This window comes from Salvelinus alpinus, chromosome 4, assembly GCF_045679555.1.
Source record: "Salvelinus alpinus chromosome 4, SLU_Salpinus.1, whole genome shotgun sequence".
Taxonomy (NCBI): Eukaryota; Metazoa; Chordata; class Actinopteri; order Salmoniformes; family Salmonidae; genus Salvelinus; species Salvelinus alpinus.
This window is the reverse complement of record NC_092089.1, coordinates 19815722-19828540: the sequence shown is the minus strand read 5'-3', so window position 1 is coordinate 19828540 and position 12819 is coordinate 19815722. Positions and strand designations below refer to the sequence as shown.

Below are 12819 nucleotides of genomic sequence, written 5' to 3'. Positions count from 1 at the left end.
CTAGTCCTCTTTCCCCACCTCTAGTCCTCTTTCCCCACCTCTAGTCCTCTTTCCCCTCCTCTAGTCCTCTTTCCCCTCCTCCACTCCTCTTTCCCCTCCTCCACTCCTCTTTCCCCTCCTCCACTCCTCTTTCCCCTCCTCTACTCCTCTTTCCCCTTCTCTAGTCCTCTTTCCCCTTCTCTAGTCCTCTTTCCCCTCCTCTAGTCCTCTTTCCCCTCCTCTAGTCCTCTTTCCCCTACTCTAGTTCTCTTTCCCCTCCTCTAGTCCTCTTTCCCATCCACTGTCCTCTTTCCCCTCCACTGTATATCTTCACATTCTCTCAGGTCATTACTAAGTATAGTATAATTGAAGATAAAGGTATAGACTATTGGGCAGGTAAAGGTATAGACTATAGGGCAGCTAAAGGTATAGACTATAGGGCAGCTAAAGGTATAGACTATAGGGCAGCTAAAGGTATAGACTATAGGGCAGCTAAAGGTATAGACTATTGGGCAGCTAAAGGTATATACTATTGGGCAGCTAAAGGTATAGACTATAGGGCAGCTAAAGGTATAGACTATAGGGCAGCTAAAGGTATAGACTATTGGGCAGCTAAAGGTATAGACTATTGAGCAGCTAAAGGTATAGACTATTGGGCAGCTAAAGGTATAGACTATAGAGCAGCTAAAGGTATAGACTATAGGGCAGCTACAGGTATAGACTTTTGGGCAGCTAAAGGCTTGATTGTTTTTATCTTTCTCTCCCGCTCTCTCTCTCTCTCTCTTTCCCCCTGCTCTCTCCCTCGCCTTCTCCCCCCCCCTCTCTCTACATCGCTTCTCTCTCTCTCTCTCTCTCTCTCTCTCCATCGCTCCTCTCTCTCCTTCTCCCAGCTCTTCTACCTGATCTATGACAATGAGGACTATGTTCGTCAGCTGGCCCGCCAGCCAGGCTGGCAGGATGTGTTAACTAAGCTCTATATGAAGGAGTCCTATGAGTCTCGTGGTCCCTCCCTGGCAGGCTCCAGCACCCACAGCTCCCTGGACCCCTCCTCCTCCCGCCCCCCTCTCAGGTAGAGATGAGTTACATTAGTCGATTGAGGGAATCTGTATTGATTCGAAAAGTTGGGAATCAATAATAACTTAAGTGATATTTTATATTTCTGGACAATAAACAAGATAGTTTCTGGATTCAGCTTTACCCCTGTCATATATCAGTTAACATGTGTTCAGCTCTACCCCTGTTATAGATCAGTTAACATGTGTTCAGCTCTACCCCTGTTATAGATCAGTTAACATGTGTTCAGCTCTACCCCTGTTATAGATCAGTTAACATGTGTTCAGCTCTACCCCTGTTATAGGTCAGTTAACATGTGTTCAGCTCTTTATCCCTGCTATAGATCAGTTAACATGTGTTCAGCTCTACCCCTGCTATAGATCAGTTAACATGTGTTCAGCTCTTTACCCCTGTTATAGATCAGTTAACGTGTTCAGCTCTACCCCTGCTATAGATCAGTTAACATGTGTTCAGCTCTACCCCTGTTATAGATCAGTTAACATGTGTTCAGCTCTTTATCCCTGCTATATATCAGTTAACATGTGTTCAGCTCTTTACCCCTGTTATAGATCAGTTAACATGTGTTCAGCTCTTTACCCCTGTTATAGATCAGTTAACATGTGTTCAGCTCTTTACCCCTGTTATAGATCAGTTAACATGTGTTCAGCTCTTTACCCCTGCTATAGATCAGTTAACATGTGTTCAGCTCTTTACCCCTGCTATAGATCAGTTAACATGTGTTCAGCTCTACCCCTGTTATAGATCAGTTAACATGTGTTCAGCTCTTTATCCCTGCTATAGATCAGTTAACATGTGTTCAGCTCTTTACCCCTGTTATAGATCAGTTAACATGTGTTCAGCTCTTTACCCCTGTTATAGATCAGTTAACATGTGTTCAGCTCTTTACCCCTGTTATAGATCAGTTAACATGTGTTCAGCTCTTTACCCCTGCTATAGATCAGTTAACATGTGTTCAGCTCTTTACCCCTGCTATAGATCAGTTAACATGTGTTCAGCTCTACCCCTGTTATAGATCAGTTAACATGTGTTCAGCTCTTTATCCCTGCTATAGATCAGTTAACATGTGTTCAGCTCTTTACCCCTGCTATAGATCAGTTAACATGTGTTCAGCTCTTTACCCCTGCTATAGATCAGTTAACATGTGTTCAGCTCTTTACCCCTGTTATAGATCAGTTAACATGTGTTCAGCTCTTTACCCCTGCTATAGATCAGTTAACATGTGTTCAGCTCTACCCCTGTTATAGATCAGTTAACATGTGTTCAGCTCTACCCCTGTTATAGATCAGTTAACATGTGTTCAGCTCTACCCCTGTTATAGATCAGTTAACATGTGTTCAGCTCTACCCCTGTTATAGGTCAGTTAACATGTGTTCAGCTCTACCCCTGCTATAGATCAGTTAACATGTGTTCAGCTCTTTACCCCTGCTATAGATCAGTTAACATGTGTTCAGTTCTTTACCCCTGCTATAGATCAGTTAACATGTGTTCAGCTCTTTACCCCTGCTATAGATCAGTTAACATGTGTTCAGCTCTTTACCCCTGCTATAGATCAGTTAACATGTGTTCAGCTCTACCCCTGTTATAGATCAGTTAACATGTGTTCAGCTCTAACCCTGTTATAGATCAGTTAACATGTGTTCAGCTCTACCCCTGTTATAGATCAGTTAACATGTGTTCAGCTCTACCCCTGCTATAGATCAGTTAACATGTGTTCAGCTCTACCCCTGTTATAGATCAGTTAACATGTGTTCAGCTCTACCCCTGTTATAGATCAGTTAACATGTGTTCAGCTCTAACCCTGTTATAGATCAGTTAACATGTGTTCAGCTCTACCCCTGTTATAGATCAGTTAACATGTGTTCAGCTCTACCCCTGCTATAGATCAGTTAACATGTTTTCAGCTCTTTACCCCTGTTATAGATCAGTTAACTTGTGTTCAGCTCTTTACCCCTGCTATAGATCAGTTAACATGTGTTCAGCTCTACCCCTGCTATAGATCAGTTAACATGTGTTCAGCTCTACCCCTGTTATAGATCAGTTAACATGTGTTCAGCTCTACCCCTGTTATAGATCAGTTAACATGTGTTCAGTTCTACCCCTGCTATAGATCAGTTAACATGTGTTCAGCTCTATCCCTGTTATAGGTCAGTTAACATGTGTTCAGCTCTTTACCCCTGATATAGGTCAGTTAACATGTGTTCAGCTCTTTACCCCTGATATAGGTCAGTTAACATGTGTTCAGCTCTTTACCCCTGATATAGATCAGTTAACATGTGTTCAGCTCTATCCCTGTTATAGGTCAGTTAACATGTGTTCAGCTCTTTACCCCTGATATAGGTCAGTTAACATGTGTTCAGCTTTATCCCTGCTATAGTTAACACACAACTCTTACTAAATGTTGAACTGCTCCCCTCTCAGGAGAGATCACAGCATGGTCATAGAGGACTCTCAGGACACTCACACAGACGTCTTCCTCCCTTACACCTCGCCGGACGAGGAAGAGGAGGAGGAGGAGGAGGAGGGAGACGGCGAGGGCCTGGGAGGGAGGAATATCTCAGAGGGTTTCTCCGACCTCTCTCGGTCTTCCCCTAACAGCAGTGGAGGCACGTTGAAGGACTTTGCCGACTCTCTCCAATTTAAGTCGTTTGACTCGGTAGAGCAGGGGAGCCGCTCGTCCTCCCTGTCCAACACCATGGACATCCCCTCCACTCGGCCCCAAGAGGAGGCTCTCTACCACCCTCTGTCCCCCTTCGGCACCTCGCCCTTTGAGCTGGAGCTGGTGGGTATGAGGGGTGAGACGGGGACATGGAACCACAACCAGGCAGGCACCCCCTCCCCCCTGGAGCACAGCCGGTCGTTCCCCTCTCTGAGACCCAGGAAGAGCTCCAGTCTGTCCAACGTGCTGGACGACACCAACTATGGAACTGACCCCCGGGCAGCTGACACCATCTCCAACACCTCCAACCCACAGGTACTGCTGCCCTAACCTTAACCCTAACCACAGGTACTGCTGCCCTAACCTTAACCTTAACCACTGGTACTGCTGCCCTAACCTTAACCTTAATCACTGTTACTGTTGTCCTGACCTTAACCCTAACCACTGGTACTGTTGTCCTGACCTTAACCTTAACCACTGGTACTGCTGCCCTAACCTTAACCCTAACCACAGGTACTGCTGCCCTAACCTTAACCTTAACCACTGGTACTGCTGCCCTAACCTTAACCTTAACCACAGGTACTGCTGCCCTAACCTTAACCTTAATCACTGTTACTGTTGTCCTGACCTTAACCCTAACCACTGGTACTGTTGTCCTGACCTTAACCTTAACCACAGGTACTGCTGCCCTAACCTTAACCTTAATCACTGTTACTGTTGTCCTGACCTTAACCCTAACCACTGGTACTGTTGTCCTGACCTTAACCCTAACCACAGGTACTGCTGCCCTAACCTTAACCTTAACCACAGGTACTGCTGCCCTAACCTTAACCTTAACCACTGGTACTGCTGCCCTAACCTTAACCTTAACCACAGGTACTGCTGCCCTAACCTTAACCCTAACCACAGGTACTGCTGCCCTGACCTTAACCTTAACCACTGGTACTGTTGTCCTGACCTTAACCCTAACCACAGGTACTGCTGCCCTAACCTTAACCTTAACCTTAACCACTGGTACTGCTGCCCTAACCTTAACCCTAACCACAGGTACTGCTGCCCTAACCTTAACCCTAACCACAGGTACTGCTGCCCTGACCTTAACCTTAACCACTGGTACTGTTGTCCTGACCTTAACCCTAACCACAGGTACTGCTGCCCTAACCTTAACCTTAACCACTGGTACTGTTGTCCTGACCTTAACCCTAACCACAGGTACTGCTGCCCTAACCTTAACCCTAACCACAGGTACTGCTGCCCTAACCTTAACCCTAACCACAGGTACTGCTGCCCTAACCTTAACCCTAACCACAGGTACTGCTGCCCTAACCTTAACCCTAACCACAGGTACTGCTGCCCTAACCTTAACCCTAACCACAGGTACTGCTGCCCTAACCTTAACCTTAATCACTGGTACTGCTGCCCTAACCTTAACCCTAACCACAGGTACTGTTGCCCTAACCTTAACCCTAACCACAGGTACTGCTGCCCTAACCTTAACCCTAACCACAGGTACTGCTGCCCTAACCTTAACCCTAACCACAGGTACTGCTGCCCTAACCTTAACCCTAACCACAGGTACTGCTGCCCTAACCTTAACCCTAACCACAGGTACTGCTGCCCTAACCTTAACCCTAACCACAGGTACTGTTGCCCTAACCTTAACCCTAACCACAGGTACTGCTGCCCTAACCTTAACCCTAACCACAGGTACTGCTGCCCTAACCTTAACCCTAACCACAGGTACTGTTGTCCTGACCTTAACCCTAACCACAGGTACTGTTGTCCTGACCTTAACCCTAACCACTGGTACTGCTGCCCTGACCTTAACCCTAACCACAGGTACTGCTGCCCTAACCTTAACCTTAACCACTGGCACTGTTGTCCTGACCTTAACCTTAACCACTGGTACTGCTGCCCTAACCTTAACCCTAACCACTGGTACTGTTGTCCTAACCTTAACCCTAACCACTGATAGTTGTCCTAACCTTAACCCTAACCACTGATAGTTGTCCTGACCTTAACCCTAACCACTGGTAGTTGTCCTGACCTTAACCCTAACCACTGGTAGTTGTCCTGACCTTAACCCTAACCACTGGTAGTTGTCCTGACCTTAACCCTAACCACAGGTACTGAGCATTCCTAGGAGGTATGTCGTGTGGTGTTTGAATAAACTGGACCACATGTGTTGAACATGAAGCCCAGTCTTGTGTAATGTCCCATATCCACAATGTTAACGGATTTCTCTGGAAACGTATCAGTCAGAAAAGCACAAGTATTAGCATCCCGTAAGCATGTTTCAGAGTCCACAGCCGTGATAATCTGGTCGACTCTGTGACCCCCGGGGGTCGCACAGCCTGACCTCATACCACAAAAACATTCCCATCCAACGTGGCTCAGTGTACATGACTCCTATTCAACCAGCGTGGCTCAGTGTACATGACTCCTATTCAACCAACGTGGCTCAGTGTACATGACTCCTATTCAACCAGCGTGGCTCAGTGTACATGACTCCTATTCAACCAACGTGGCTCAGTGTACATGACTCCTATTCAACCAGCGTGGCTCAGTGTACATGACTCCTATTCAACCAGCGTGGCTCAGTGTACATGACTCCTATTCAACCAGCGTGGCTCAGTGTACATGACTCCTATTCAACCAGCGTGGCTCAGTGTACATGACTCCTATTCAACCAGCGTGGCTCAGTGTACATGACTCCTATTCAACCAGCGTGGCTCAGTGTACATGACTCCTATTCAACCAACGTGACTCAGTGTACATGACTCCTATTCAACCAGCGTGGCTCAGTGTACGTGACTCCTATTCAACCAACGTGGCTCAGTGTACATGACTCCTATTCAACCAGCGTGGCTCAGTGTACATGACTCCTATTCAACCAGCGTGACTCAGTGTACATGACTCCTATTCAACCAGCGTGGCTCAGTGTACATGACTCCTATTCAACCAGCGTGACTCAGTGTACATGACTCCTATTCAACCAGCGTGGCTCAGTATACATGACTCCTATTCAACCAACGTGGCCCAGTGTACATGACTCCTATTCAACCAACGTGGCCCAGTGTACATGACTCCTATTCAACCAGCATGGCTCAGTGTACATGACTCCTATACAACCAACGTGGCTCAGTGTACATGACTCCTATTCAACCAACGTGGCTCAGTGTACATGACTCCTATTCAACCAACGTGGCTCAGTGTACATGACTCCTATTCAACCAGCGTGGCTCAGTGTACATGACTCCTATTCAACCAGCGTGACTCAGTGCACATGACTCCTATTCAACCAACGTGGCTCAGTGTACATGACTCCTATTCAACCAACGTGGCTCAGTGTACATGACTCCTATTCAACCAATGTGGCTCAGTGTACATGACTCCTATTCAACCAGCGTGGCTCAGTGTACATGACTCCTATTCAACCAACGTGACTCAGTGTACATGACTCCTATTCAACCAGCGTGGCTCAGTGTACATGACTCCTATTAAACCAGCGTGGCTCAGTGTACATGACTCCTATTCAACCAGCGTGGCTCAGTGTACATGACTCCTATTCAACCAGCGTGGCTCAGTGTACATGACTCCTATTCAACCAGCGTGGCTCAGTGTACATGACTCCTATTCAACCAGCGTGGCTCAGTGTACATGACTCCTATACAACCAGCGTGGCTCAGTGTGCATGACTCCTATTCAACCAGCATGGCTCAGTGTACATGACTCCTATTCAACCAGCGTGGCTCAGTGTACATGACTCCTATACAACCAGCGTGGCTCAGTGTACATGACTCCTATTCAACCAGCGTGGCTCAGTGTACATGACTCCTATTCAACCAGCGTGGCTCAGTGTACATGACTCCTATACAACCAGCGTGACTCAGTGTACATGACTCCTATTCAACCAGCGTGGCTCAGTGTACATGACTCCTATACAACCAGCGTGGCTCAGTGTACATGACTCCTATTCAACCAACGTGGCTCAGTGTACATGACTCCTATTCAACCAGCGTGGCTCAGTGTACATGACTCCTATTCAACCAGCGTGGCTCAGTGTACATGACTCCTATTCAACCAGCGTGGCTCAGTGTACATGACTCTTTTTCAACTGAATGTGATGAGGGATAGAGTCGTGCTGAGAATTATGAAACTATTCAACCAACGGTCCAATATCCTAGAATACGGCTGTGCAGATGCCGACGCGGTTTAGTCCGTCTCCGACACAATGTACTGTATCTGTGTGTCTAACTGTGATTATGGTGTGTGTGTGTGTGTGTGTGTGTGTGTGTGTGGTCCCTTTCAGCAGACGCCAGAGGAGGAGCTGTGTAACCTACTGACCAACATCGTGTTCTCTGTGCTGTGGTGCGGCAGCGGGTCGGAGGGGGGTGAGGACGCCGTGTGGAGGGAGAGGGGACAGGTCTTCTCTGTCCTCACCAAGCTGGGCTCCTCCTGCCAACTGGTCCGCCCGCCTGACGATATCAAATGCAGGTCAGTCGGTCGACAGCCAGCCAGTACAGCTATTTAGTTAGTTATCCAGTCAGCTATTTAGTTAGTTAGCCAGCCAGCCAATCAGTCAGTCAGATATTTAGTTAGTTATCCAGTCAGCTATTTAGTTAGCCAGCCAGCCAGCCAATCAGTCTGTCAGATATTTAGTTAGTTATCCAGTCAGCTATTTAGTTAGTTAGCCAGCCAGCCAATCAGTCAGTCAGATATTTAGTTAGTTATTCAGTCAGCTATTTAGTTAGTCAGCCAGCCAGCCAATCAGTCAGTCAGATATTTAGTTAGCCAGCCAGCCAGTCAGTCAGTCAGATATTTAGCCAGCCAGCCAATCAGTCAGCTATTTAGTTAGTTATTCAGTCAGCTATTTAGTTAGTCAGCCAGCCAGCCGATCAGTCAGGCAGCTATTTAGTTAGCCAGCCAGCCAGCCAGCCAGCCAGTCAGTCAGTCAGTCAGTCAGCTATTTAGTTAGTCAGCCAGCCAGCCGATCAGTCAGTCAGCTATTTAGTTAGTCAGCCAGCCAGCCAGTCAGTCAGTCAGTCAGTGTCTGCATCCCAAATGGCACCCTATGGGCTCTGGTCAAACGTGTTGTTTGGGACCCAGGTTAGTCAGTCAGTCACCCCACTGTCCTTGATATGCAACTCCCTCTGTCTCATGTCAGTAAACAGATTCATTAAGGTGACTTCAAACCAAGTTTTATTTGTCAAATGCTTGGTAAACAACAGGTGTGGACTAACAGTGAAGTGCTTACTGACGGGCCCTTCACAACCATGCAGAGAGAAACATAATAACAATGAGGAACGATAACTAGGCTACATACACAAGGTACCAGTACTGAGTCCATGTGCAGGAGTAAGAGATCATTGATAACTAGGCTAGTACCGAGGCCAGTACTGAGTCCATGTGCAGGGGTGAGAGATAATTGATAACTAGGCTAGTACCGAGGCCAGTACTGAGTCCATGTGCAGGAGTAAGAGATAATTGATAACTAGGCTAGTACCAGGGCCAGTACTGAGTCCATGTGCAGGAGTAAGAGATAATTGATAACTAGGCTAGTACCGAGGCCAGTACTGAGTCCATGTGCAGGAGTAAGAGATAATTGATAACTAGGCTAGTACCAAGGCCAGTACTGAGTCCATGTGCAGGGGTGAGAGATAATTGCTAACTAGGCTAGTACCGAGGCCAGTACTGAGTCCATGTGCAGGGGTGAGAGATAATTGATAACTAGGCTAGTACCGAGGCCAGTACTGAGTCCATGTGCAGGGGTGAGAGATAATTGATAACTAGGCTAGTACCGAGGCCAGTACTGAGTCCATGTGCAGGAGTAAGAGATAATTGATAACTAGGCTACATACACGGGGTACCAGTGATGTACTGGGCCGTACGCACTACCCTCTGTAGCGCCTTGCGGTGGAATGCAGCCTGTCAAGATGCTTTCAATGGTGCAGCTGTAGAACTTTGAGGATCTGAGGTCCCATGACACATCTTTTCCTCCTCCTGAGGGGGAAGAGGCGTTGGCGTGCCTCCTGAGGGGGAAGAGGCGTTGGCGTGCCTCCTGAGGGGGAAGAGGCGTTGTCATGCCTTCTTCATGACACATCTTTACCGCCTCCTGAGGGGGAAGAGGCGTTGTCGTGCCTTCTTCATGACTGTGTTGGTGTGTGTGGACCATGTTAATTCCTTAGTGATGTGGACACCGAGGAACCTTGAAGCTCTCGACCCACTCCACGACAGCCCCGTCGAGGCGAATGGGGGCGTGCTCGGCCCTCTGTTTCCTGTAGTCAGTGATCAGCTCCTTTGTCTTGCAGACGTTGAGGGAGATTTTGTTGTCCTGATACCACACTGCCAGGTCACTGACCTCCCTATAGGCTGTCTCATCGTCATCGGTGAGCAGGCCTACCAACGTCGTGTCGTCAGAAAACGTAATGATGGTGTTTGAGTCGTGCGTGGCCACGCAGTCGTGGGTGAACAGGGAGTACAGTAGGGTGTCAGTGTGGCGGATGTGTTGTTGCCTACCCTTACCACCTGGGGGGCGGCCCGTCAGGAAGTCCAGGATCCAGGATCCAACTTTTTTTCAGTTCTGTGCTGTTTTGGTTGAGCAAAATGTAGCCCTAAATGTTAACTGGCTAGTTAAATGTTGACTGGCTATTCTCCCTCCCTCCTCTCCCCTCCTTTCTGCTGTGTTTCTGTCTCTCAGTCTGTTAGAGATGATGCTGGAGTCTTCTCTGTCAGACCTGAGGGACTCTCAGGGTGTCTCTCTACCATACTTCCCCAGTCTGCTGCGTCTCCTCAGGCTGCTCCAGGACTTCCTGTTCTCAGAGGGAACAGACAACCAGGCTCTGTGGAGCGAGAAGGTACAGTACTGCACCTCTTAGATGTAAAGTCCCCTGTTTAGGGGACCTGCGTGGTTCTGGTACCAGTCCCGACCCATATTTTCACTTAGAAATCCATCTGTGGACCCCGTAGATGGAAATGGCTTACATTGAGCGCAGCCCTAGTCCCCACGGACACAGTAGTATATGTTTTTGCGCCTGTGTGACGTAGGAAGTGAAATCTGAAACCAGTTGAAGCTGGGATGTCCGTCCTACCGTTTTAATTCGCTCTTGCGACTGTCCGTCATCTCCTGGCTGAACCCTACGTCACATACACTGACAAAGCACACGCTTGCAATCCTTACATCGTAGCTCAACAAGAGGTGGTTTATTCACTATAGCACATTCAGAGATCGATTTACAGCCATTAGTCTCAAATAATTCCTAGATTTGAAACAAAAAAACACTTTCTGTTTCTCATAGATGGACAATAATAATATGAGACGAAAGGCGAGTTCCTAACGAGTTCAGGAAGCTAAGCTAGAGGTCTGTGTGGCTCACAGCGGTGGGGGCTGATGTTTTGATCAAGAAAGACCTTTAGACAATATGCACATGTTCTCTGACACAAAAAATACTAATATGTATTTTACAGTTGTAAGAAAGGTGAAGTCTTATAGTTAGTGGTTTTATAATCTGATTATACTATATTTAGAAAGCATATAAGTCATTTCAAGCCTTATTCATACAGTTTTGTTGAATAGGAAATACGTCATAAAATATTTAATATTTTCATATTTGTATCATATTTGTACTGTGTATTTGAGCTTGTGTCCTCAAAAGGGACTACATCTCAGCAATGTATAACTATTTATTTTACCTGAAAGGTGAGATTGAACCTTTCTTGGAGTATGCAGCATTACTAGTTATTGTTTATAGTCCTCTCATGATAAATGATACATATTCTTGGATTAGGTAGATTACATTTTAGATTACATGTATTAATGGCACAGCCTCTTCCTGTTATTGTGAAGGTATGTGTGTTTAATGTCAGTGGATGTGTCTTGTCTTGCGTGTTGGCTTTAGCTTGGTTACTGTTTTGAAGGATGGTTTGAATAGTAGTTCTAGCTATATCATTTAACTGTGTGGTAACCGGTCTTGAGAACTGAGTCACTGCTATGTTGTTTTCACGTATCTGCACTCTTGCCTACATAATTGCCCCTTGTGGGAATTGAATTGAATGAAAATGTGTTGTAGACTGTTAACAGATGTGTTGTCGTGGTAGATCTTTGAGGGGGTGGTGAACCTCCTGGACAGACTACAGGCGTGGCACAGCACCCCTGGTACCCCCGGGGCTCTGGAGCTCAGAGAGATGGCTCAGATCGGCCTGCGCATCATCACAGGCTACATCCAGCAACAGGACTCACAGGTCAGTCACCTATGTTACGCTACGCCCACCTCCCTCTAGCCAAACTAGACTGGCTCAAACTCTGGCTTGCATGCCAAATGGCTCCCTATTCACTATATCGTGTACTACTTTTGACCAGAGCCCATAGGCTGGGATAGGGGTGGAATAGGGTGCTATTTGGGAAACAACTTCTTTCTCCAAACGACATCCATTGAGGGCATTAGTCAACGCGTGGGTTTGAAAGTTTAAACTCCAAATGCCGTGGGACCAAATCCCAACGCTCTGTCTGTCAGTACACATTTACTATCAAATAAAGGTTAGACCTTTTGAGGGGAAAGTATGTTTAGAATAGCAGTGGTTATCTATCAGTGCACAGAGAACATAGCATTCCTCCCGAGGAGAGTTGTGTAGGACGGGGCGGCTCTACTCTGACCAGTGGTTATCTATCAGTGCACAGAGAACATAGCATTCCTCCTGAGGAGAGTTGTGTAGGACGGGGCGGCTCTACTCTGACCAGTGGTTATCTATCAGTGTACAGAGAACATAGCATTCCTCCTGAGGAGAGTTGTGTAGGACGGGGCGGCTCTACTCTGAGTTATAACTACTGTTGAGATGCATCACAAATGGCACCCTGTTCCCTACATAGTGCATAACTTTCTGGTCAGAAGTAGTGCACTATGTAGGGAATGGGGTGCTATTTGGCACTCCTGTAGGAGTTGTGGGATCAAGTGGTCATAAATAAATGGTCCAAAGTTTTCCTTTAAGCGTTGGGATTTGTTTATTTTCTTTTGAAGGAGCAAAGCTTTTTCCACCCACTTGAATTGTTGTTGTGTGTTTTGTTAGTATTAGTACCCCACTTAAAATATAAATCAGCTGAGGAATAATAACAT

At 46.8% G+C, this 12819-nt stretch overlaps 1 protein-coding gene across 5 annotated transcripts in view; it reads left to right on the top strand.

Moving 5' to 3' along the window:
• The window catches only part of nbeal2 (neurobeachin-like 2), a 130421-nt gene that overhangs the window by 92039 nt on the left and 25563 nt on the right, over nt 1–12819 (top strand). For 4 of the 5 annotated variants that reach the window (XR_011674523.1, XM_071395897.1, XM_071395894.1 and 1 more), the window contains 5 exons: nt 870–1048; nt 3472–4024; nt 8022–8206; nt 10410–10566; nt 11807–11950. Coding sequence is in view for 4 of the 5 variants with exons in the window: in XM_071395897.1 (XP_071251998.1) it covers nt 870–1048; nt 3472–4024; nt 8022–8206; nt 10410–10566; nt 11807–11950 (1218 nt within the window). In the remaining variant the exon portion in view is untranslated. The remainder of the gene's footprint in view (nt 1–869; nt 1049–3471; nt 4025–8021; nt 8207–10409; nt 10567–11806; nt 11951–12819) is intronic. The other variant, XM_071395895.1, reaches the window with a different exon arrangement.